Raw genomic sequence first — 25036 nt, 5'->3', positions numbered from 1 at the left:
GTTCACGGGAATTTGCTAGCGCAAATGTTTGTTTTGCGGCGTCGCTGTTTATAGTGTCACCAAACTTTTGAATGCGGGCTCCATGTTTGTAGCAATGTGCTGCGGTTTCAATTCCAGTGACGAAAAACGGTGGGGGCTGATTTGAAATTTAGTCCCACATTGTTAAAAACTGCGGATCCTTTGTTAAATAAAACCAAAAGCCCGCAAAGTTTGAAAAGAACTAGTGAGACCGCTAGTGAGTTGAGCGAGGTTTGCTTCCAGTGGTTATTGTTCGTCGAAAAACGTGCGGACGCCGGATTTAAATTGAACTCGACTGAAAATTGGTTTGAAGTTGCCGATGGTAGAATATTCCTTGCAAAATATTTCGCACAAGTTCAGGGCCGGGGTGTGATTGCTCGATACTTGGACCAAATTTTTTTTTTTCTGCACTTTCTTTGCACGCCCGATTGGGCAAAAAATAATTTCGAAAAAACAAATTCCGAAAATGCCGAATAAATAGTAGAATTATAGATCCGAAAATGAATTAAACAGATGAATAAAAGACCATACCCAGCTTGCAATTCGGGCCTTCAGGTTCCGATTTGCAAATATTTTTTTGCCTCATGGTCGACTATGGCCAAAGGTAGGCGTATTTATAGTTGATCCTGACCGAATCGTCGCTCCGAGCGCAATGGCGAGGTCCACTTCGGCTCTAGACATTCCCAATTGAAGCTGATGCTCCGGATTTGAATCGGGTCCCTTTGAGAGATGAAGCAACGAGGTCTCTAATGGCTATGTGACGAGTTTCTCCCTTAGCTTTGATACCATGTAAGAATCTGCCTTAGGGTAGAATTCACCCAAGACCAAGACTCAAAACACAAGCACAAATTAGACTAGAGTATGATTAGAATAATTGTATAGTATTTAATACAATGTACAAGTACACTTGGAGTGCTTGAATATAAAGGCCTCTGAGATGCATCTTGAATGCTTTAGAATCAACATCATGATAAGTCATACAACTAGGCGCATGTCCACCAGATATGGGTTATCCTCCATTAAGCACGGAAGTAAGAGCGATGATGAGAGGATAAGTCTACAATAGTGTAACACGCAAATCTTGTAGACACCATGTGCTAAATTAGGAGTGCGAATAACTGTGTTGTCTACATGACAACTCAGTGAATGATGCGAACTCCAGTGTTGTAGACACCATGTGCATAATTAGAGTTGTGTACTTCTGTGTTGTCAACATGACAACTCAAAAAGGTGCACAAACTCCTAAGTGTCTCATAAAAATAAATAATAAAATAATGCAAATTAATAAAATAATGCACTAAGCTAAGTAAACTGAAGTGTAAATAGTAAATATCTATTTACACCAACAATATCTTTTGAATTAGGACTGCTCCAACTGCAACATTTGAAGCATCACATTCCAAGGTAAATAACTGCTGAAATTCAGGAACAACAAGTACTGATTTTTCTGCTACCTTCTTCTTTAGCATTTGAAATGCTTCTTTAGCCTCTTTGGTCCAAACAAATTTGCATCTCTGACCATCTTTTATTGTGTCCAATATAGGTGCACAATATTGACTGAAACTTCTAATAATTTTTCTATAGAAAGAAGCAAGTCAATGAAAGCTTCTTACCTCAAACATGTTTCTTGGAGAAGGCCAACTTAGTATGGCTGCCACCTTATCAGGGTCCATCTTGATAATCCCTCAAGATATGATAAATCCAAGATATGCAAGCTCTTCTTGAAAAAAGACACTCTTCTCTAATTTGATGAGCAATCTTTCCTCTTGTAGCCTCTTTAAGACCAAATCAAGATGCTCCAAGTGATCTCCCTTTGTCTTACTAAACACTAGTATATCATCAAGATACACTATGACAAACTTTCCAAGGAATTGTCTCAAGACCTCATTCATGAGTTTCATGAATGTACTTGGGGCATTAGATAGCCCAAATGACATCACCCTCCATTCATACAAGCCTTCATTGGTTTTAAAGGCAGTCTTCCATTCATCCCCTGCCCTTATCCTAATCTATTTTGAAATCAACCTTGGAAAAGTACCTTGCTCCACTCAAATGATCAAGCAAATCTTCTATTCTAGGTAGAGGGAATCTATACCTTATAGTAATCCTGTTTATAGCCCTGGAGTCTGTATATAGCCTCCATGTCCCATCCTTCTTTGGAGCTAAAAGGTTTGGAACTGCACATGGGCTCAAGCTTTTTGCTATTAATCCCTTATCTAGGAGTTCTTGAATCTACCCTGCCATCTCCTTGATTTGTTGAGGTGTTAGTTTATAAGCAGCCTTGTTTGGCAAAGTTGCTCCAAGATTGTGATTTACCTCTCTAATTGGTGGAAGTGTGCTTGGTATATCTGTGGCCAAGATATCAGCATACATCTCAAGTAGATTTGCAACCTCCTTAGAACCTACTCTCCTCTTTGGTTGTTCCATCTTATGGGCTTCCTCCTTCTTCCTCTTGTCTTGTGGTTTTATTACCAAGGCATAGCATGGGGATCTATCCTTCTCGACAGTTTTTAGATACTCCTCTCCTACAAACAAATTTTTTGATTCCTTTTGTTCCTCCATATTATTAGACATGGGCAAGAAAGTTACCTTCTCTCCTTTGTAATTAATGGTGTAGGTGTTCAATCTCCCATCATGGTGTGCCTCCACATTGGACTGCCATGGTCTCCCAAGTAACAAGTGGCAAGCATCCATTGGAACAATATCACAATGTACTCTACCTCTGTACTTTCCAAGTTGTGGCTCCACCCAAGCTTGTTCTTCAATTACAACATGCTGACTCTTTATGAGCCATGATACCTTGTAGGAGAAAAGGTGAGGCAACCTCTTTAATTTCAATTTCTCCACTGCTTTTGCAGACACCATGTTGTCAGTAGACCCACTGTCAATCACTATTTTACATACCTTACCTCCAACTCTGCAAGTTATCTTGAACAGAGACTTCCTCTGAGGTGGCTCTTGTGTGGTAGGTGTCCTCAACAAAGTCCTTCTCATCATCAGACTTTCCTCTTCCTCAGGCAATGCATATGAATTTCGAGTTCGGTCCCCTTGACTATCATCTTCCCTAATCAAAGCAGCTCTCCTCTTTGTCTGATTACTCGATTTCTTAGGCAATTTCGAGGCAATATGCGCAACTTGATTGCATCTATAGCATCTTGGAGGTCTTGAACTTCTTCCTCCAAATCTTTCCCTAGGGTCTCCTGTGCTTCCCCTTCTGCTTGGTTGCTTTCTTGGCTGCTATCACCAAGTTGTCTGTTATTCTGTCCTCTGCCATTGCTTGTCTCTCTTCCTTTATTGTTGCAGTCCTTTTGGCCTCTACCCCTTCCACTTATGTCTTGTCTTTTCTTGAGTTTTCCTTCAACATTCAATGCTAATTGATAGCATTTTTGTATTGTATTAGGAGTGCATAGACTCAATTCATCCTGAATGTTGAGTCTCAGTCCTTGCATATACCTTGCAAGTTTGACACTTTCAGGCTCAACCATATTTGATTTCATGGAAAGTCTATGAGATTTTTCTGTATAACCAGAGACATCCATTTCTTTTTGTCTCAAGTTTTGCCTTTTGGTAGGAAGTTGCACTTCATAATCTTCAAGTACATAGCCTCCTTCACCAAGGCTTCCATCCTTTTCCATGTACTTATAGGATTCTTTTCCAATTTCACTCTCTCTGATTGCATGAAATTCCACCAAGTTAAGGCAGATCCTTTCAACTTGGATTTTGCAATTTTCACTTTTTGGTGTTTAGGTATCTCTTCACAGCCAAAGAAACTGTTGAGAGCATTAAGCCGATCCATGGCTTCTTCAGAGTCCATCTTTCCACTAAAAATAGGTAGGTCAAGCTTACCATCCATAGTCCTTCTCTCCATGGATTTCAAAGGCCTCACAAGTAGCCTTTGGTCAGCAGGAATTTCTTCTTCTTCCACATCCTGTAGAGGTTCTTCTCTATCATCAGTTTGCTTTCAGCATCATGCTCTTTAACTATCTTCAACAATTCTGCATTTGTCATCCTGCTTGATAGTTCCACATCTTCATTGTTTGCCATATCAACAACTTGTTTTCTTCCAAATATTTAATGTTGCTCTGATACCACTTGGTGTAGAGCCCCAAGCTATCTACACTTTTGTCACCTTTGTTAGGGTTTAAAGAACAAAATGTTCCAAATGTCTTATTCCGAAGATAGGTTGAGACTCCACAAGGTAGTCCACACCCACAAGCTAGCCTTCTCCTAGGCTACTTAGACCCAATCTAGGAATAATAGGTATTCAGGGTTAAACTTAGTTATCAAGGTGGAATCTAGACTCCTCACACTTCAGACAACCAAACCAATCAAGTTTAGACTTCACAACCGAATTCCAAGTTTGTGGCATACAAGGAAACTCACAAGAGATGAGAACTTGACCAATCCTCTAACGCCCCTTTTCTCCCAATTCACCTATAGGAATTAGACCTAATTAGGGCTCTTTTACAAAGCAAGTACCCTTTAAATTGCCTCCCAATCATTGTCAACACTTGGATCAAGTTAAGGGTAATGAAACAACATTATATCTTTGATTTTATCATCAGATTCCACCCCCAACTCGACATATGCATTCATTTGCATAAAACTGGACAGTCACATAGAGATGCCTGTCCTAGGGTTTTGCTGATAACTCTAGCAGCCAGCATTTTTCTAATTTGCAACCACCAAAATCTTAAAGTAGACTCCCATATCTTACAAATTACGAAGAATTAGATTTTTCTTATAGTTATGTTGTAAGATATGAGCAAAACAAGGTGAAACCCTAGGTACGGGCCTGTTTTAGACCAGTCAGCAAAAAAATCCCTCTAACTTTCTTATTCCTCCACTTCAAAACTTCAAACTAGATGCAAATGAAAGGTTATTCAATTCCATATCTCACCATGTGACCCACCCAATGATGTCAGGCCATACAAATTCGTACAATGCCCTAAAACAACAAAAATACACCAAAATATCAGTTTTCTTATTGATTCAATGCTTCCTCCATACAATATCAACTCCAATCTGTCTTTAGACATGTTTTGGTTCCTATTTCTACATGTCGTAACAGTTATTCCAACCAAAAGGTGGTTTGGAATGATTTTGCACAAAAGCAACTAAATTGCAAAATGTTTTGAGAACTTTTAGCAAGAAGTTGTCAAACAACAAGTTGTCGTAATTTTTGCATTCTAAAGAACTTAGAAGATGTTTAGAACAATAATTAAGACCTCTTGACACCGAGTTCTCCCAGTTCTAACATAAAATGTCCCTTGAGCCAAGTTAGATGACAAGATTTCTAATTACATTGTGTGTCCCTTAGTCTTACATGTAGGACTTATTACATAAGATCAAATGTAGAAGTTTTAACTCATTAGTTCCTTGATGAAGATGCATTTGAGTGTGCCCCTGCAACAGGGCCTCTAGTTCCACCTCATCAACAATGACTTGACTGACTTGAGTCATGACCTTGGCAACTCATTTTCACATTGCATTTCACAAAATGAAAATAAATAAATAAATACATGTTTTCGGTCTTTGTGCTTATTGAAAATCACAAATTTTTAAATTAAAAATTAAGCAACAAAAATTTAGAAATGAAACAACAAGCGTCTACTAAAATCTAGAAATGAAATTGAACTAAAAACTAAAAGTAAAAAGTATAAACAAAGAACTTCTCTTGAAAAATAAGAAAATAAAAATAAAAAAGTCATGAAAAACCCTACCGTTTGCTTGAAAAATATTTGAAGAAGCTGAGAAATCTTCCTTCTCCTCGTCTTCTTGCTCCTTGTCACTTGTCCTTGCATTCCAATCACTGCCTTAACTCAAACATTCACCCTTTTACGAGCTCTTAACTCTTCTTTTTGCTGGTACTGCAAAAATTGGAAAACCATGAAATGAATAGAAATGGGAAAACATAGAGGTTTCATGGGATTTTAACCTCTAAATGGTTCCCACATACCCTAGGGCTATGAAACATAATAAAATTTATTATAAAATCTTTTTATTTATTTATTTTTTACTTTTTAGGTTGCCCAAAATAAGGGATGTCCATTGATCCTTTGGATGGGTTGAGTGATGTTTCCTTGTCCCCTTGTCCCCACAGGAGATGCGAGGACTTCCTCTTGTCTGTGACAAGATGATAGTCCAATAGTGGTGCCACTTGGGACCCGGGATTGCCGTCCGTTCCGGGTGCTTCTCTGTCTTGGGGATGCCAAGGAAAAAGGGTGGGGACGCGTCCCTGTGTTACTATGATATTTATCAATTGACAGTTATTTATTTTAATCTATAAATTATTATTTAATTATTGCTTTTAATCAATATGTGTGCATATATATATATATATATTGATGTATTCAATCAATATTCATTAGAGATAAGGGCTATTACATTTGGCTTCAGTCAACCATGCTCACCACAAGCCATTTTTCTTTTGGTTATTGGCACATTCTTTTGTTTTTTTCTTCTCCTTTTCTTGTTTCTTCTCTTTTGTCATGCATATCCCATTTTTGAAACCATCTTGAAATCTTCTTCATATGCGTCCCTCTGCAGCTTTCTTTTTCTCGTCTTTGTGCACCTTTTGCCGACCGCTCTTGTATGACTAATCTCTGTGCTTAAAATTGTGGCTGGGCTTCCTAGGACATTTGTGCCTTTTTCCCTTACATTTTGTGTTGCACAAGCTGTTAGAACCAAGTCCCTTCGGAATCTAGAAAGTCGGACTCTACAAGGTTATCTTTTAGTTTTCATATCACATTGAGGGGCATTCTCTTCATCAAAGACACGCATGACAGACTCATTGTCCTGTTGTATGATAAATTTCACACAATTTTAAAATTTAAATGTCTTAAGAGGTAGCACTTTTAGTAGTTAATCCATCCTTTGGAGTTTGAACTTGGGGAGCCTTTGCCTGGAAGTCCCAGTTCCACATCATTGCTTATTTTGTTCTGTTGAATTATCTCAAGGTTATGCCAATATATTAGGCTTAATTTGTTTAAGTGGGCGTCGTGTCTCACCTATTTTATTTGTGTAAACAATTTGAAGTTTAATTTGTTTTCGGTTATATGATTTGGCATTTATTAGTAATAACTGTATTTTTTAAAGATTCATCTTGATAATTTTGAATTGAATTTTTGGTTTAACTAAGATATTATTACAGACTTATAAGAGATTTTACTAAAGCAATTTTATCTATAATATGTACTTCTATGCATTGAGGAAAATCTTTGAATATTGATAATTGTTTTTTGCCTTTTATTTACAGTGGAGGTATGCTTGCAATCATCCAGCAGTGCTCGGGCAGAAGATGTTCGTGTTGCAGTTGAAAGGTATTTTTGTTATAATCTTATGCAATATTCAGTGTTTTGTTTCCCTTCTTTTGAAAAAAATGGTTTAAATACAATATGCATTGATACGCACATGTGCAGAACTGGAGGAAAATATTAAGATCTAGTGTTGTACTTCTATTAGTGTGTTAAGTAATGAAGTATAACTTCGATTGAATGATTCACTTGTGCTTGTTGATTGATGTGATAACTCTTGCTGTCAGAAGTACTTAATGTGGTCTTCATTCTGCCCTTCCCTCAAAAAGTTCAGCTCTGGGATTTTATAAATTTAATATTTTTTTTGACTAATATTTGTTCAATTGAGTTTTGTATTTGTGTCTGCTTATCCTTAAGTAGGTTTTCTAATTAGTAAGTTTAAGCTCCTTATTAACTGCTTGTCTTTTTGCATTTCTACTTTTTATATCCTTTACTAGATAACATTTATTGGTGAGCAAAAATCTCTCTTATTAGCCTTTTCGCTTCTTGTATCAGACACTACTACTGTTCATAAGATGTTTTGCAGCTATTATAAACCAACTTTGTTTGTTTTTATTTTAGTAATGCATGGGAAAAGCTTTGGATGCGTGTGCTAATATTAGGACGTAATTTTCCTTCACAGGATTTTTGTTGATGGTTTTGTATGCAATGACAGGATTTACCAACTCCAAAAGTCATAACTGTTTGAAACATGTGATTTTATGCACATTCAGGATGCTAGAGAAAAGGAGTTTAACATACATTGACGGTCTTGTAACTATACCTACAGATGATCCTTTTCTTTTGGAAAATGTGCGAAGCATTTACATATGTGACACAGGTAAATTTCAAAGTGGAAGTCATGATTATGTCATGATGATGTTTTTCCTTAGGTCCTAAGATATTCAATTCTTATGTCAAAAATTATCAAAATTGATGTTATAGCCGTATGAGAACTTGATTGCTCTTTAGGCTTTATTCTTTGTTTCATAGTTTTTGTTATTCTTTAATCTATTTTGGAGCAAAGTTTATGATAAGAAAGGGACATTTTGAATCTCATTGCTCATAACAATCTTATAATTTTTCTTATTGCTACAGATGGTAGGGTGGACAACCATGAAATACATTTGTTTTGGCAAGTTGCACCTGTAGTGCATGTTTATCAGGTGCTACTTCTGAAAGACCTCTTGATATTTAAAACTTTATCTGTTGTATATTGCAAACTAATTTTCATGGTTTCCATATACCTTAAGACATTTGAGCTTTCTTGGCAAATATTATTACATTTGCATACACAAATCAATATGTATGTTTGTAGCAAAGGGCATTAGTAGGTGTCTAAACCCTTTGATCCACATGTATGGCCATTTTTTATGGACCTGGCATTAATTAGTGCTTTTGAACTTTGTACAGCTTAATGAAGAAGGGCCCGGTGAGGAATTAGAAGGCGAGGATTCAATATCCAGTTTTCAAGAATGGCTTCTTCCTGCAAAAGAATTTGATGGGTTGTGGGCAAGGTCTGGCAATCTAATTGGCTATTGGATCCTATGGGTAGTCAATACATTTATGATTTCAATGTTTTTCTGATTCTCCATTGGTATGAGTTGATGCGTACAGCTTGATTTATGACACTGGTCTGAAACAACGGTTGCTGAGATATGCTGCAAGTGCTCTTCTGTTCTCTGAGAAAGGTGTAAATCCGTGCCTGATATCATGGAATCGGTAATTAAACTAACCTTGTCAGTTTATAGTTTGCATTTTCTGTCTCTGCTCTTGAATAGTATTACAGATCAGATTTGCTTATAAAAAATAACATTTTACCATAGGGATTAAACTTGAATAATGGGAATTTACAAGCGTTCCATTTTAAGTGTAAAAATGATTGTCACGTGTGCTTATAAAATGAACATTTTATATATTATTATAAGCCTTCACTCTAGCATTAATTGCCAATAATAGTAAAATTTAAATGCAAATAGATTACAGACAGTACAAAGAGAACAGCTTATAGTAGAAGCTGAGCCTTAAAGATGAATCAGATTCACACCCTATAAACTGGAAAAAAAAACTCAGAAACTGGATTGTGCATACAAGTGACATGCCTACATGAAGGGATAGAAAATGTTCTCAGGTTTCAAATTTAGTAGTCTTAATATGTTAGCATTTTCTTTGTTGCTGCTAATAATTAGCTTAGAGCATAGGAAGTAATGTTTCACTGTTTCTTATGTTGGAGTTGAAGACTGAATTTTCATAACACCCCATGGATCACCTGCAATCAAAACACCCTACCACAGGAGGAAAGCAGCTGATTTGATGTGGACCCTGAGAATTAATTTGATGCAAAATTTATAATTATAGCAATGTACAATGCAACCTCTGTTTTAAAGACAAGGATTAAACCTTGATTGGAATTAATTAGGTTGTGACACGAGTCCCAATCCTATGACTTGAGACATAACACGTGGTCTAAGTAAAAGCTTAAGCAAGCTAATGTAAATAGGACCCAATAAGAAATAATTAGGCAATTGACCTTCTCAAAGTAGTTGGAAATGGATGTGAATACAAATACAGATAGGGTGGATGCAAGCATTTTATTAAGATTCCCAAAATGGATACAACTGCATATGACATTAATAAAAAACACATACACATACATTTAACAAATTTCCTAAGTTATTAGAGGAGATCTTCATTACTACAAAAGCAATACAGACACATAAATGCTATATTAATAAGTTAATTTATCACTATACAATATGCAAAAAGAATAGGTAAACATTTCATTTGTTCTTTTCATTTGGTGTAGGTTTTTTTATACCAAAGAAATTTAAAAAAATTGCATGAATGAATTTTTTTGAAATTAAATTTGGGAAGATTTATGTCATTTTTTTTAAAACAAATGAAATCACATAGTATTCAATGTTGAGTAACATGGATCTTTTCTGCAAATGTACTAACATGGCCATTGTAATTGATGTGTTCCAATTGCAGATTTGGATCTCATATAAATATAAGAGGAGACATGTCTCATGAAGAGACATGTCTTTATGGTGTAATCATCACTTAATAATATTATATTAACATAAATAATAATAACAATATATATATATATATAAAAGTTGCCGATTCGGGTTCGGGGACGGGTTCGGGTTCGGGTTCGGGGTTCGGTTCGTGGGTTCGGGCAATTTTTTTTTCCCCATTTGGGTTCGTTAGTGTGTATATATATATATATGTGCAAAAAAAAAAAAAAAAACTCATATAGTTGTAAAAGTAAAACTAAGTCCTTCCATAGTATGAATATATCAATGTTACTTGATTATTGATCAATGCCAAATGTCAAAGATAAACATTAAATACTCACTCATTAATCTATGCTAATGTTGTAAATAAAATCATACATTGAATTACTAAAATGCAAAATGGAATTTCAAAACATAGACTACTTCATCAGATTGATAGATAATAAATTATGACTTAATAAAGTTTGAAACTGTGAAACATAGTGATAAATCATAAATGACTCAATGAGTCAATGACAAATGTTTAAACGTAGTTTATCAAAGATGCAAATGCCCTTAAAGGGTCAAATGGGTCATCAAAATATGAGGGATCAATGGCTTCATCCTCATCTATATCATTAACATTTTCCACATCATTGGAACCCAAACCGGTTCCACTAGCCCCAGATGCAGCCACATCCTCCTCCTCGTCCTCCTCAACATCTAGCAAGGCAATTCTAGATATATCTTGGACAGTCATATCCAAGTTAGAAGTCTCAGGTAGTACATCTCACAACTTCTCTGGTCCCTTCTTATATCCTGGATCCTTGCGTGATAAGAGGCGCCAGTTGTTGTGAATAAATACCAAGTCCTTTGCTTTCTTTGAACCCAACCGGTTACGCTTCACTAAGTGGATAAATGAGTATGTACTCCAATTCCGCTCAGCAGCAGAAGAGCTTGCAACCTAGAGAGACAACCAACAAATTTTAAAAAATTAGCTAAGTAATTTTACAATACAATAGGAATTTAAGAGTGCTAATTCGACAAGCTAAGTGGCCATAAGAAAAGGAAAAAAAACTTAAATACATACTTGCGACAAGATCTTAATGGCAAAAGGTTGTAGGTACATGTAACTTTCCCCATGTAAGTACCACCATCCAATGGCATCCAATTTACTTTGGTCATTGATTGCATCAGGCTCTGCATTTTTGCTTGAGACAAAATCAACAAACTCTTTCTTAACATTTGATGCCACATCAGGATCACTAAAGAGCCTGTTAAGTGCCCTCTTATACCCAGCAGCAACTTCAAGATCTCTATATGGTGCCACTCTACGAAGAATAGCAAGTATCTCACTGCTATAATATCTAGGAGAAAGTGCATATGCCAAGAGGTGTAAAGGTGTAGTCATCTTGTTCCAACGATGTAGAACAATTTTCTCCACCTTAGTGTACAAGGTATCAGGATCCTGCTCTATCCTCTGAATGACCTGGGATGTCAAATGATGTACATGTAAGTTATCTTGATGTAGTGTTAATAACTTAATTAAAATCAAAAATCAAAATCTCTCAATAAACAAAGATAAAGTATTGTATAAAAATTTAAACTTACTGATTTCATTCTTTCTAGCATAGAGTCCATGGCATCATATATGTTCCCCAAACAAGGCTCATCCGTGTCGGCATACCGAAGCATAGACATGATGGGCTTGGTGAGTTCTAATGCATATTCCACCCTATTCCAAAAATTATCACTCAAGATCAAATCCTTTACAGTTTTGGCCTTTTCTATATTAGCTTGCTTCCATCCACCCCATTTGTTGCTAATAACCATTTGACCCAATGCCTCTTTCACCCTCACAAGTCGTCTAAGGATGATTGTGTGTGAAGCAAACCTTGTTTCAGCAACCTATTACCATGTTAATTCAAATTGTAAGTTAATATGATAAGTTGATAACACAAAACTTTAAGAATATGTATTAAATTTTGTAAAGTATGACACAAAAATTAATATGATAAATGAAGCTAAATAAAGTTTAAAATTTACTTTCAATAATTCCAAGCGGGAGAAAGTTCTGAAAATTGCTTGTGACATATGGTGGTTTGTCACAAACATTTGGATCTGCTCACCCTCCTCATACACATTTTTCATCCATTCAATTTGGCTGCCCATTGTTTTCATCACCAAGTTCAAGGTGTGAACAGTGCATGATGTCCAAAAGATATGCTCATATCATGCTTCTACCAAAGCGCCTGCAGCCTTACAAACTTTAGCATTGTCCGTTATTACTTGGACAACATTGTCAACTCCCACGGACTCTATGGATTCAATGAGAAGTTGGGCAATAAAATTTGCATCCTTTACTTGCCCTTCACAATCAACCGCCTTCAAAAACATTGCCCCCTTGGGGCAAACAGCAATCACATTTATTAATGGACGGTTTTTGCAATCTTTCCATCCATCAGAGACAATGCTCACCCCTGTTTGGATCCAAGAATCTCTTATTGGTTTGAAGAGGTTTTCTACATTCTTTCTCTCCTTATGCAATATGGTGGTTCTCAACTTTTCATATCCAGGGGATTGTTAACCATGAGGTGCATCATTTATTGCTTTCACCATTTCTCTCCAATAAGGGGATCTCACTAGATTGAATGAAACACCATTTGTAATGAGGCAACGCCCAACCTTTATGTCAGCAATTTCTCTCTTGTCATTTTCAAATGCCGCATCTAATGGGCCTCTCTTGCGGGATGCGGGTGTTTCTATTTCATTTTCATCCATAGAGGGGGTAGGTAGGAAGGGATGTGGTTTACTAATTGTTTGAGAGGGTGGTGTTGGTGGTATTTGCTTTGACTTATCTTTTTTTGCCTTTGACACTAACCTATCAGCCTCTTCTTGTTCTTTTAACATGCCTGTTATTTGAGGAGCCGACAACCCTTTTTTACCTCCCTCTGGGGGCCCCTTACACATGGAAATCCCTTGACCTGGTGGATCTATCAAATGATGTTGAACTCGGAAATAGGAGCTTCTATAATGGTTTTGGCAAAAATTGCATTTCCATATATACCCTCCCCCACCAGCACATTGCTCAATTCTTGTTGTATACTTCCACAAAGGAGAGCCTTTATGAATTTTAAATCTTTGGGATCTCACCCCACCCACTGAACCCTGACTACTCATTCTTGGATTCTTGCAATCTATAAAAACAAATTAAAAAAAATATTTCAAAAGTTATACAAAACTTGATAAAAATTTAGAATAATAAATATAAAAAATTTAAAAAACTAAAAAGAAACTATGAAAGAAGCAAAAGGAAGGATCAAGTGCATACCTGGAACACTCAACACTGATTATTTGAAGGATTTGAGACTCCACAAACAATCTCTACAACCTTCTCTTCAAACTTGCAAAATGACCACACCAAAATGAGAGAGCAAAATGACAAAGCAAATGAGAGATTAGATGAATGAAATGCATCTAATAGGCCTTACTTTAGGGTTTGGCAAAAAAAATAATGAAAAAAACATAATTTTATTGCTTTTTTGGGCCACTTTTTGGCCCCACTTGCTGCGGGTCCGCCCGGATTCACCCGGGTCCGTGATCGGTCCGGGCAGGGTCCGCATTTTGCCCTGCGGGTCCTCCCGGGTCTGTGCTTGGGTCCGTGCAAGCACGGACCCGGGAGGACCCGCAGCGCAAAATGCGGACCCGCACAGACCCGTTGGGCAAAATGCAGACCCTGCTCGGACCGGTCGCGGACCCGGGCTCGGATCCGGACCCGAATGAATCCGGACCCGGACCCGAGCTCCAGGGTGCAAATCCGGTAACTTAGATATCTATATTATAAAATAATATATATTATTTAACATGGATAAATGTGTTTATAGGAAATGATGATTTACCAATAACAATAATTTATATTAGATCGAATCAATCCGACTGAAGCTACAACTCTTAAAACTCCCTCTTAGCTAGGGAAGATTTTTAGGACACATCATGCCCTCAAGTATATGAAGAGATATCGTCTCAGTATGATATTCAATTCAGACTGAGGCTAATTTTTTCACCTTTCATAACACACAATTGAAACAATTTCCATAACTTCAATATAAGCTTAAACACCACCTTAAGTGTGGTCTATAATAGTAACTATGTCATGGTGTCCGTCAAGATCTGGCCCAAAGAACCATAATAAGTTGGTTATCATGGTGTCTGGCAAAATTGGGCCCAAAGAACCATGATGAGTTGGTTATCAAGGTGTCCGACAACATCTCGGCCAAAGAACCATAATGAGTTGGTTATCATGGTGTCTGACAAAATCCAGCCCAAAGAACCATAACACTTGCTCCTAGATGTTCAACACATTAGGTGCTACAAGTTAACGTGGTGTATCTAGGAGATAGGTCAAACTATTGATAATGTCCTCACCTTACAATAGTGACCTTACGCACATTAAAGATCATCACCTTTCATTACATATCATATGCGAAATAGTAACCACCTTGAACCAAGTTAGAGGGTGGTACAAAAGCTTTATCCTCAATTTTCTCTCATAGAGAAGAATGCATTACAAGGAATTTCACTTAGAACTTCTCCTCATGGAGAAGATATCATTTACAAAGGATTGCACCTCAAAATTCTCCCTCTGAACAATGATTTTGGGAAGGTAGGTCCTATAGTTACTCCCTTAGAGCTCTCTTTGCTTAAGGATGTTTGTCGAACTCCCTTTGAATCTGATATCAATCTTTCGACTTTTTGGTGATAAGTTAATTCCTCAAGATGTATACACGGGTAGGCCCATTTTAAAATCATGTAGTCACACCATGTATTTTTAGACTCCCTCTGAACATCAACCTTCTGAACTCTTATATTGCCTTTGAAGAAGTGTTAGACTCCCTCTTAATCATCATCAAGAATATTCGCTTTACGAGCCTTACTTTATCCAGTCTAATGATTAGATGACTAATGAATTTTAGATCACAGCTTCTTTTGAGCTACTATCATAAGATTGAATCTATACAATATTTTGGTAGCATGTGTAAAGTGCCATCCTTCTTTTCTTGCAAGAACATGCTCAGAAAAAAAGAAAAAATCAAGGCAAATAACTGTTTTAGTATGTATATAATTACAAATAGGGGAGAGAATACAATAAATAGGTGAATGTAAAAGAGAAGAATACTTATCTACACATACTTGATACAAGCTACTTTAATGAAAGCCCATATGTAGCAAATCAAATGATGATTCAGATTTCAAACTCTTGATGCCCCTTCCTTGGCATCTCCCCCTTTTAAAGATGGTTTAAGTGGGAGTGAAACATTGATTATTATCATTACCCTGACAATGTATAATTTCCACTCATTTCATTTTATGGAGTTGGAAAATTTCTACCAATTTGCTTTAGGAGTAAGCTTGTAATCTATTTTTGATCTCAATGTATATGCACTCTATTGACAGAATATTGTTCAATTGAATCACATACTTTCTATCTCAACTACCATTGTGATGACCCCTCTCCTTAGTAAGTTTTCTCTCAAAAGGTGGGCCCATGGTGCCTAGCACCTTTTGTATTAATTAAAATAAAGTTTTTGCTCTCACTTTGTTTAAGATGGTAGTTAATATGAATATCTTATTTTGACAATAAATGTACATTCTTATTCATTGAATTGACATTCCCATTTCATACTACCTTCCTTATCACTAAAATTATATTATCAATTACTCCCTCTCAATCAATCAGACCGAGATCACTAAAGGTTAACTGAATAACATCCTCATTCTTCTCTCTCTCTTTCAAGGTTGCCTCTAATAACATGTTAGTCTCCCTCTCAATCTCCCTCCTCCTGCAGCACCATTCTTAGAGGAAAAGATCAAGGAAACTAGCTCTTATAGTACGTATAGAAATATGAATAAAAGAGTCTATAAAAAAATAAGTATGGTAGTTTGCAAAATATAATAATTTGAAAATACTTATCTCTCTTCTTATCTCGAGTTCAATGTGATTATCTTCTTTCTGTTAAATTGGCATGAATTCCCTTTTCTTCTTTTCTTATCGTGGAATATAAGTTAGACTTAAGGTAAAACATCACCCAGTAATAAATTTAACTTGAATATTTTATCTTCGATAAATCTTAATTGTTTCTTAATTCATTTTACTTTATTTACTCTCTTCCTTTTCCTTGATAACTTGTATATGTTGCATGGGAACTCAAACATGTAGTATAGTCAATCCCTTCTAAATTTGTTTTGCACTTTGTCATCTTTCCAAGGGATATGTCATGTCACATATCATTTCCATTATATATTATGGAAGATACAAGTATACTATCGTCTTATTGTTCTTTACTTACATTTTGAATGCCATGCCCATTATTTTCTCCCATTTTGCGTATCGTATTTAATAAATTCCATTTCAATGAGTGCATTGAGATCCTTGTTTACCTAGGAGTATGTCACCTTTATTCTATACAATTCAAATATTAATGTCTTCGCCCTCTCTCCTATCGACATTGAATTGCCCTCTACTTTTCTCCGTTTCATCTTAATATATATTCTTCCTTGAGTCTCCTCATTCAAAACCATTATTTCATTCGATAGTAATCGTGGTGCTTTTCTTGTTGCTTGATCCTTAAATACCATTCCTCTGAACCCTTGTGTAGTGTAGAGGGTAAATGTTTCTCCATTACATTGGTGGTGGGTCCCTCGCACATGTGACCTGTATCACTGCTGGAATTAGCAGTGAGTCTCTTGTTCATAAATGGACATTTCATTACCTTCAATGCATTCACTGCTTATATATGTTTGTGCCCCACTCTGAACAACACATGAGTTGATCGCAGATGTTTCCCATGCATTTTGATATTAAATCGCACATGGTGATATTTGGTCGTTTTGGCCAAGGTGCGATATATGAGTGTGGTAATTGTGTGGCAAATTGGAGCTTCAACTATGAAGATGCTCCTACTTGTATTTCTGAAGACCATATATATTGTTGAGTCTTTGTCATTGACCCTCCTTTCCCATGTGGCAAACCCACTATTTGAATATAATGTATATTTTAAAACATACTGAGTGCCTATAGAACATACATACTTCCCATCGATGACACGTTGTAATATCCCCTAAAATAAGATTTAATTAATTATAATTAAATAATAAAATATTAAATAAATAATACAACCTAAGAGATAATTAGTATATAACAATATAGTACTAATATAAAGATATATTGTTAGAATAATAATAATAATGATAAAACAATATTGATTGAATCTTAAATAATATTATTATTTATGATTTGTATAATCATACATAATATTATATTATTATTACCATATTAATATAAAATTTATACTAATATCACAAAGGAACTTAAGAAGACTGAATTCTTAGTTGCTAATAAAGAAACTTATATACCCGTCTGATCGAATGTAGTCGAGCAGATACCAATCTAATCGTGTGAAGGGTAGGGATCAAATTTCTATCATCCACTGTGAACATAACTAAGAGGAATGAGGACGGTTGTATGCCTTATGACAAGACTGCAACCCATAACCTTAGTTCATAGTGTCACGAGATTGAAATAATTGGTGCGGCCAAATATCAATTTGTGCTCAAGGAAGGCACAATACAAAGAAATCAATGAACGTTTGGATATCTTCTCATGTGCTAGGCTAAGGCATCATTTCTACCTCCATATATGCTGTGTGAACAAATCAAATACTCCCCACAAACCCGATCAACGAGTAGAGAACTCAATACAAAGTTGATATTATTCAATCGATATTTGACCACAAATGATAACTAAGTGGTCTGATTATCCTAATCAAAGCTGCCGGAGACATCATTTTACAAAAGATGCGTCCCTTACAATGTTTTTAAGGGGGGATTACTTAAGGATGAGATTTAGGTCTGCATAAGAGAACAACCGCCTAGTTGGCATGAATTGTGGCAAGCATTCACGCTAGAGATAGTGATTCAAAATAATATCTTCATCAATATAGACGATAGTGTGAAGACAGCTATAAGTGATTAAGAGGAGATAGGCAAAGAAAATAATACTAGCTCTTCTAGGTTAGATACAAACAAATAATTATTGAACTAGACTGTCAATAAGCATCAAATCAAGAGTTAAAGAGAATCAAATATTTAGCGGCCAAGTGGCTGGACAATACACACACACAGACACAGACACATAGGTCCATTTTTACATTTGTAAAACATTCAATTACATAAATACCATTTTCCAATTGAATTATAGTCCCTTATAACTAAGTTTTGCAGAAATCAGTCCCAAAATCTGTTGAAGATGATAGCTGCGATAGAGATCTTTATCTATGAAAATATGGACGTTATTATCGTGATTGTCATCTTCAGTTGAAATGACACTTAAGTTTAATTTGTAATATTGAATGTAAATGACATTTGTCATTCACATGCATTGAGGTATGAATATTTGAAGAGTCATAATTAATTTATTAGGAGCTATGAGAATCTCAAGAGACCTTTGGTTATAATGTGAAGAGACTCTCCTATTGTTATATATTGCCGTCAAGCAAAGGATATTGTACTCTTGAATATTTCATTATCAATAAAGATATTTTTGTGTTGTGTGGCTGGGTTTTTCCTTTCACTCTCGAAGGGTTTTCCCAGGATATTTTTGGTGTTCTCTATTTCAGTTTTTTGTCTCTTTCTTATGTCTAATTATTTTCCTGGATTTCTGGGCTCTAGTTTCAACATGGTATTAGAGCTTTGTTGATATCATCAATAAGGATATTTTATGATTGTTTGCTTGCGAGATCTTTCTTGTTAGTGGCTTTGTTTTTAATGAAGATCATTTTTTTTTTGCTTTCTCTCATGATGATTCTGGAAACAGATAATATTAGCTATTCTTCTATCCAGATTTTAGGCATCTTCTGAAGTTATCCGTCTAAGTGAGTCTTAATGGGTTTGTGGCATAAGATTGGCTCATTTGGAGAACCTCTCATGCTCTATTATTCCTATTCTTGATTATTTCGTGACATCTCTCCTTTAGCTAGTGGAGTCATGTGTCTCAAAGTAGAGGTCTCATTATTCTCCAGCGGCAATTGTCCCATTAAAGGGATTCACAGAAACTTGGGTGCTGTCAATCTATGTACTTTGCATATGGTAATGTAGGTAGGCATGTTAGATCTTATTTTTGTCACAAAATTGTTTTTGAGTTAGTTGCAGATCACATCTGTGAAACGAAGGGTAGACCGGCAGCTATAGATCGGTTGTTTTTAGGGCCATAACTATAAAGAATTCGAGCCCAAAAGCTCTCAAATCTGGAAGTCGTATTTTTTGAGTCGTAGCCTCAATTTGAAGCCCTTGATTGTAATCTTTTGCCTTTTGGCCGCTATTTTGAGCCCTTTCCTGAAATGGAAAATATTGATATAGAGCGAATTTTGAAGGAGCTTCCCAATGGAAGGATTCCTAAGACGAAGATTGTCTGTACTTTGGGTCTTGCATCGCATAGCGTTTGATGATTGAGAAGTTGTTGAAGGCGGTTATGAATGTGGCTAGATTTAATTTTTCTCATAGGACTCATGATTATCACCAGGAGATGCTCGATCATCTCAGGGAGGCCATGTTGAATACTCAGATCATTTGCGCTGTTATGCTTGATACTAAGGGGCAATTGTTGGGCAATGATAATTGGAAAGTTATCGAATGGAGTAGAAGAGCCATAGAGGAAGTAGAAACAGTAGCGATGAAATTTCACTGCTCCTGCTATGGTTTCATATTTGCCGATACCTACATAACAGATGACAACAGATCGTTCGTTTGTGAATGCAACGCCTGCTATACTGGACATGATTGTTCCCATTTCCTCTCAGATTGTCTTGCAAATGTCATCGAGTAGAGCAGGTGGTGATCTTGCCATAGATGAGAATTTGTGGCTAAACATGTGATTCTTCAAAATACGCTTTTCACATTTGTTCATGTTATGTTGTAACGGCATAAGGAAAGTCTAGAGTTTTCAACGCTCATAGGTTCAATAAGCATTGGAGTGTCTGGGAGTTCTTGATACGATAGGAATTATGAGTATAAAAGAAAAGATCTCCGTTTTATTTAAAATAGCGGTGGAGTTTGTCTTTTCGTGGGCTCCAACTCTTGCCAAAAATAAGAGTATTATGCGGAGTCATAAATGATGATTGTTTGAAACATTGATGATTCAGCATATGAAAGAGATAAGTATTTGATACTTATATGATTGATTCTTGAATTTTTACAACACAGGGTATAATATTTGCATTATTCACATAATTATATCTTAATGATAGATTGATTTTATATTATTAATCTGACTTCATTACAGGAAGCACCAATAATGTGATGAGAGGTTGATGAACATTATTTGTATTGATGATGCATATCTTTAGGGGGAGTTTTTTCAGCTCCAGAAGGAGTTTACAAGATAGTGGGAATGTTGAAGAATCTAAGGGAGCTTATGATTTTAGAGGGAGGTTTATTGTGTTATCTTTATAATGACTTTAATGTTATTGTGATGTTAATATTATATTCTTATAGTTATTTTAACGCTATGAGATTTATAGGCATTATTCTAAATCTCTTTGTGTATGTGTGAGATTAGATCACAAAGATGTCAGTATTTATGGTTATATTGCTTGAAAGAGATTATTTTAGCATTGATAGTTGATTTTAATAATCTCTCTTGGTTGCATAATGGAATAAGATAAGGATTATAGCTCCAGAGGGAGATGTTGAACTTTAAAGGGAGATTTTAGCTTCAGAGGGAGGCTTCATAATTAAGAGGGAGTGCTTAAAAATTTATGATTGTGATGTTTGTGGTTCTGTAAAATTTGAGATTTAAATGGAACCAAGTCTTGCTTTTATTATGCCTATTTCTATTTTTGTGTGAATAAAATGAGATTGTAAGATTAGCTATGATAGTGAACATCATGTTGAGAGAGTCCATGATGTCACCACGTTGAGAGATTCTGTGATGGGAGTTGGATGTCATGTTGAGAGATTCTATGACAGTTCATGTTGAGAATGTCCATGAATAAAGGCTTAGCTGCGAGTCTTGCAAATCTGTTCATGTTGAGTGATTCCATGAATGTGATTGATTGTTACAGGTTTTCATGTTGAGTGATTCCATGAATGTGATTAATTGTTACAGGTTTTTCATGTTGAGAGATTCCATGAATGTGATTGATTGTTATTCGTGAATCTTATAGGATATATGGGATAAGATTTCATCATTAACATTTTGATTGCAGTCTTGTACGATTGTTCAACTAAAGATCTCTCTCTAGCTAAGAGGGAGTGTTGAAGATGATAGCTGCAATAGAGATCTTTATCTGTGAAAATATGGACGTTATTATTGTTATTGTCATCTTTAGCTAAAAAGGACACTTAAGTTTAATTTGTAATATTAAATGTAAATGACATGTGTCATTCACATGCATTGAGGCATGAATATTTGCAGAGTCATAATTAATTTATTAGGAGTTATGAGAATGTGAAGAGTCTCTCCTATTGTTATAGATTGGCGTCAAGCAAAGGATATTGCACTCTTGAACATTTCATTATCAATAAAGATATTTTTGTGTTGTGTGGCTGGGTTTTTCCCTTCACTCTCGAAGGGTTTTCACCAGATATTTCTGCTGTTCTCTATTTCAGTTTTTTGTCTCTTTCTTATGTTTGGTTATTTTCATGGATTTCTGGGCTCTCGTTTCAACAAAATCCATAGAGAAGATACAGGGGACATTACACACGTAGACATATCTTCCATTAAATTTCACCACTCTATGCTTAATTTATTTTTCAAGGGTTTCTATCTTGAGTGTAATTGTCTTTTCTTTTTTGCGTACTAGTTATGAAATTTAGAGACCTCAATAAACATTTTTGTGGCACCAATTTAAAGTGGTTATCGATCGCACATGCTCATAGAATCTAGCAGTCTTAAGTAAACATCAAGCAACGCTTCTTTTGGTAGACACCACTAATTCAATCATTTCAAACTATTTTACAGACATCGTCTTAATAATCCATTGATTTTGCAGTGGTCATTTCGACCGGAGTTTTGTACTCATATGTTGATTGAATGGTCAACATGTTTGATCAAAACATTCTCCTTTGATATTTCGATTCTATTTGATGCCTCTTTAAGTATTATTTTTACTAGTCACATTTTTGAATAACATTCCACTATGGATTGTTGACTGTACACTGTGTATTTGATTTATGTACCAATGTCCTCATCTGCCCCTTGTCACCTCACGAATATCGACTATTAGGACCGCTGAACTATATTTGTAGAAATTGGGTGTATATATGCTGACATGGACTGTGTATCTTTGAATCATATACATTGTTTGTTCATTCGCTTCATGCAAGAAACTTTTCAGATTTGCTTAGACAACGGTCTTGTGTCCCCAGTCTTTTCCTTGACTTTCTCAATGGCTTGAATGGTCTATGTCTTGATGGGATATCCAATGTATACTGCTGGTCCTTCTTATATTGGTGGTTTGAATCATTTACTTATCCCACGTAATATCTTGTACCTCTTCCTTATCGATTTGGATGAAGTTTATTGATTTGGATGAAGTATATTAATCTCAACGTAACATGGTATTGTTTGACACATTCAACCTACGGGTTAGATAATACAATTCGGCCCACATCAACTTGCTTGAATTATCAATGCACTTCCTTATGCCATGTCATTTGATGCTGTTTCCAGGGGAGTTGATTGGAAATGAGTTGATGCAAACCTCTATATTTGGATTCACATAGTCTATTTAAATGACATGATCAGTGCTGTAAAGTGATCAATTTCCATAAAAGAAAGTGCTTCCCCTTCAAATGCCTCCAATGAAGTGTTTTAACTGCCATGATTTATAGTGAAACCATAGCCTATTTTATGCAATTTATTATCCTCGAGAGATCATGTGAATCCCTCATAAACTAATATATTTCATTATCTCTCGATTTATTTCGAATCATGTAAGTGTGGCAGCAAATATCTAGCAATCTTCTTTAAAGTCATATCTGCTAGGGTATTCACCATTGGTACTTCCATTGGATTTCTTTGTCGCGATGTCCTATTCTTATTCCTTTTTATCTATTCGATTTACATTTGCAATTGGACTCAGGTACCATGTTGAGTAATATGGATCTTTTCTGCAAATGTACTAACATGGCCATTGTAATTGATGTGTTTCAAAATGCAGATTTGGATCTCATATAGATATGAGAGGAGCCACGTCTTATGAAGAGACATGTCTCTATGGTGTAGTCATCACTTAATAATATTATATTAACATAAATAATAATATGTATAGCAATATATATATATATAGGAAATGATGATTTACCAATAACAATAATGTATATCAAATCGAATCAATCCGACTGAAGCTACAACTTTAACATTCAGCATGTTTGGAAAATAAAGGTCTTTTGGACACATACTAGTACAATATTCAACATGTATCTGGGCTGTATCAAATACGAGAATACACGTGCCTAACAAGGGACAAAGGAGTTTCTGGCTACTTTGACGTTTTTACGCAGACATTTAATAGGGGATAGGAATAAGAAAAGTATTGTGTATCAAGGCATTTGCAATGTCCCTTTCTAAACTAGGGTTTATAATAAATAGTGTTAAGATGAAATTAAACAAATAATAATTTATAGTATAAAGACAAATAAATATAGCAATTTTGTGGAGCCTCTGAAGTGACAAAATTGAGATATCCATACATGAAGAAATCTATTATGCTATCAAAGACTAATACATACATACATACATACATACATACATACATACATACATACATATATATATATATATATATATATATATATATATATATATATATATATATATATATATGTGCACACATACATACATACATTCGTATGTATGTATGTATGTATGTATGTTTGTTTGTATGTACGCGTGTGTGCATATATATATATATATGTGTATATATGGAAGGCGACTAGACTTATATATTAGTTTATGACAATTATCAAACGAAGAGCGGTATAGAAATATCCATCAAGATTATAAACATTAAGAAGTAATAAGATTGATAAACAGTTAATATTACAAGTACCATCTATATCAATCGAGAGGTAACATTTAAAAGAAGACTATGATAATCTGGGGCAGGCACAATTAATTATGGTTAGGAGTGATATTGGTATAGAAATATCCATCAAGATTATAAACATTAAGAAGTAATAAGATTGATAAAAAGTTAATATTACAAGTACCATCTATACCAATCAAGAGGTAACATTTAAAAGAAGACAATAACAATATGAGGCGGCACAATTAATTATTGTTAGGAGTGAGATTATTGGCTAAGACTAGGGATAATTGGTCAGAGATTAATATCAGTAAACGCTGGTGGTATAGTCTTTACTTTGGTACGGAAGATCTAATATATAATTGTCATCCAAATTGCTATTGAATGATGTATGGGAGATAGTGGATATAAAGAGACTATAGAAAGGGTTAATTTTCGTTTGGAAGAATGAAGCTTACAATTACCAAAGACCAAATAGGAGGAGCAATTCATTTACAGCTGACTGCCAGGAGATCAATTATGATTTAAAAGGAAATAGAGGGAATTACAAAATAATCTAACCAAGATGAATAGCAATACAATACATACAAACACATATTACAGAAGGTTATTTTACCATCGATGAAGATACCATAAGTGT

The 25036-nt window shown here is 35.4% G+C and overlaps 1 protein-coding gene across 6 annotated transcripts in view; it reads left to right on the top strand.

Annotated features, from left to right (window-relative positions):
• The window catches only part of LOC149580507 (pachytene checkpoint-like protein), a 218634-nt gene that overhangs the window by 44426 nt on the left and 149172 nt on the right, over positions 1–25036 (top strand). For 3 of the 6 annotated variants that reach the window (XR_016353800.1, XM_089791428.1, XM_089791451.1), the window contains exons 2-6: positions 7277–7340; positions 8048–8154; positions 8412–8479; positions 8727–8830; positions 8931–9035. Coding sequence is in view for 5 of the 6 variants with exons in the window: in XM_089791428.1 (XP_089647554.1) it covers positions 7277–7340; positions 8048–8154; positions 8412–8479; positions 8727–8830; positions 8931–9035 (448 nt within the window). In the remaining variant the exon portion in view is untranslated. Of the gene's footprint in view, positions 1–7276; positions 7341–7989; positions 8155–8411; positions 8480–8726; positions 8831–8930; positions 9036–25036 lie in introns of all 6 variants that reach the window. The other 3 variants (XM_089791434.1, XM_089791421.1, XM_089791443.1) reach the window with 1 other exon arrangement.

The sequence above is a fragment of the Cupressus sempervirens genome, chromosome 1 (genome assembly GCF_028749045.1).
Source record: "Cupressus sempervirens isolate cs-2001-9-10 chromosome 1, ASM2874904v1, whole genome shotgun sequence".
NCBI classification, from domain to species: Eukaryota; Viridiplantae; Streptophyta; class Pinopsida; order Cupressales; family Cupressaceae; genus Cupressus; species Cupressus sempervirens.
The sequence above is the reverse complement of the archived record's forward strand: the minus strand, read 5'-3'. Positions and strand labels throughout refer to the sequence as shown.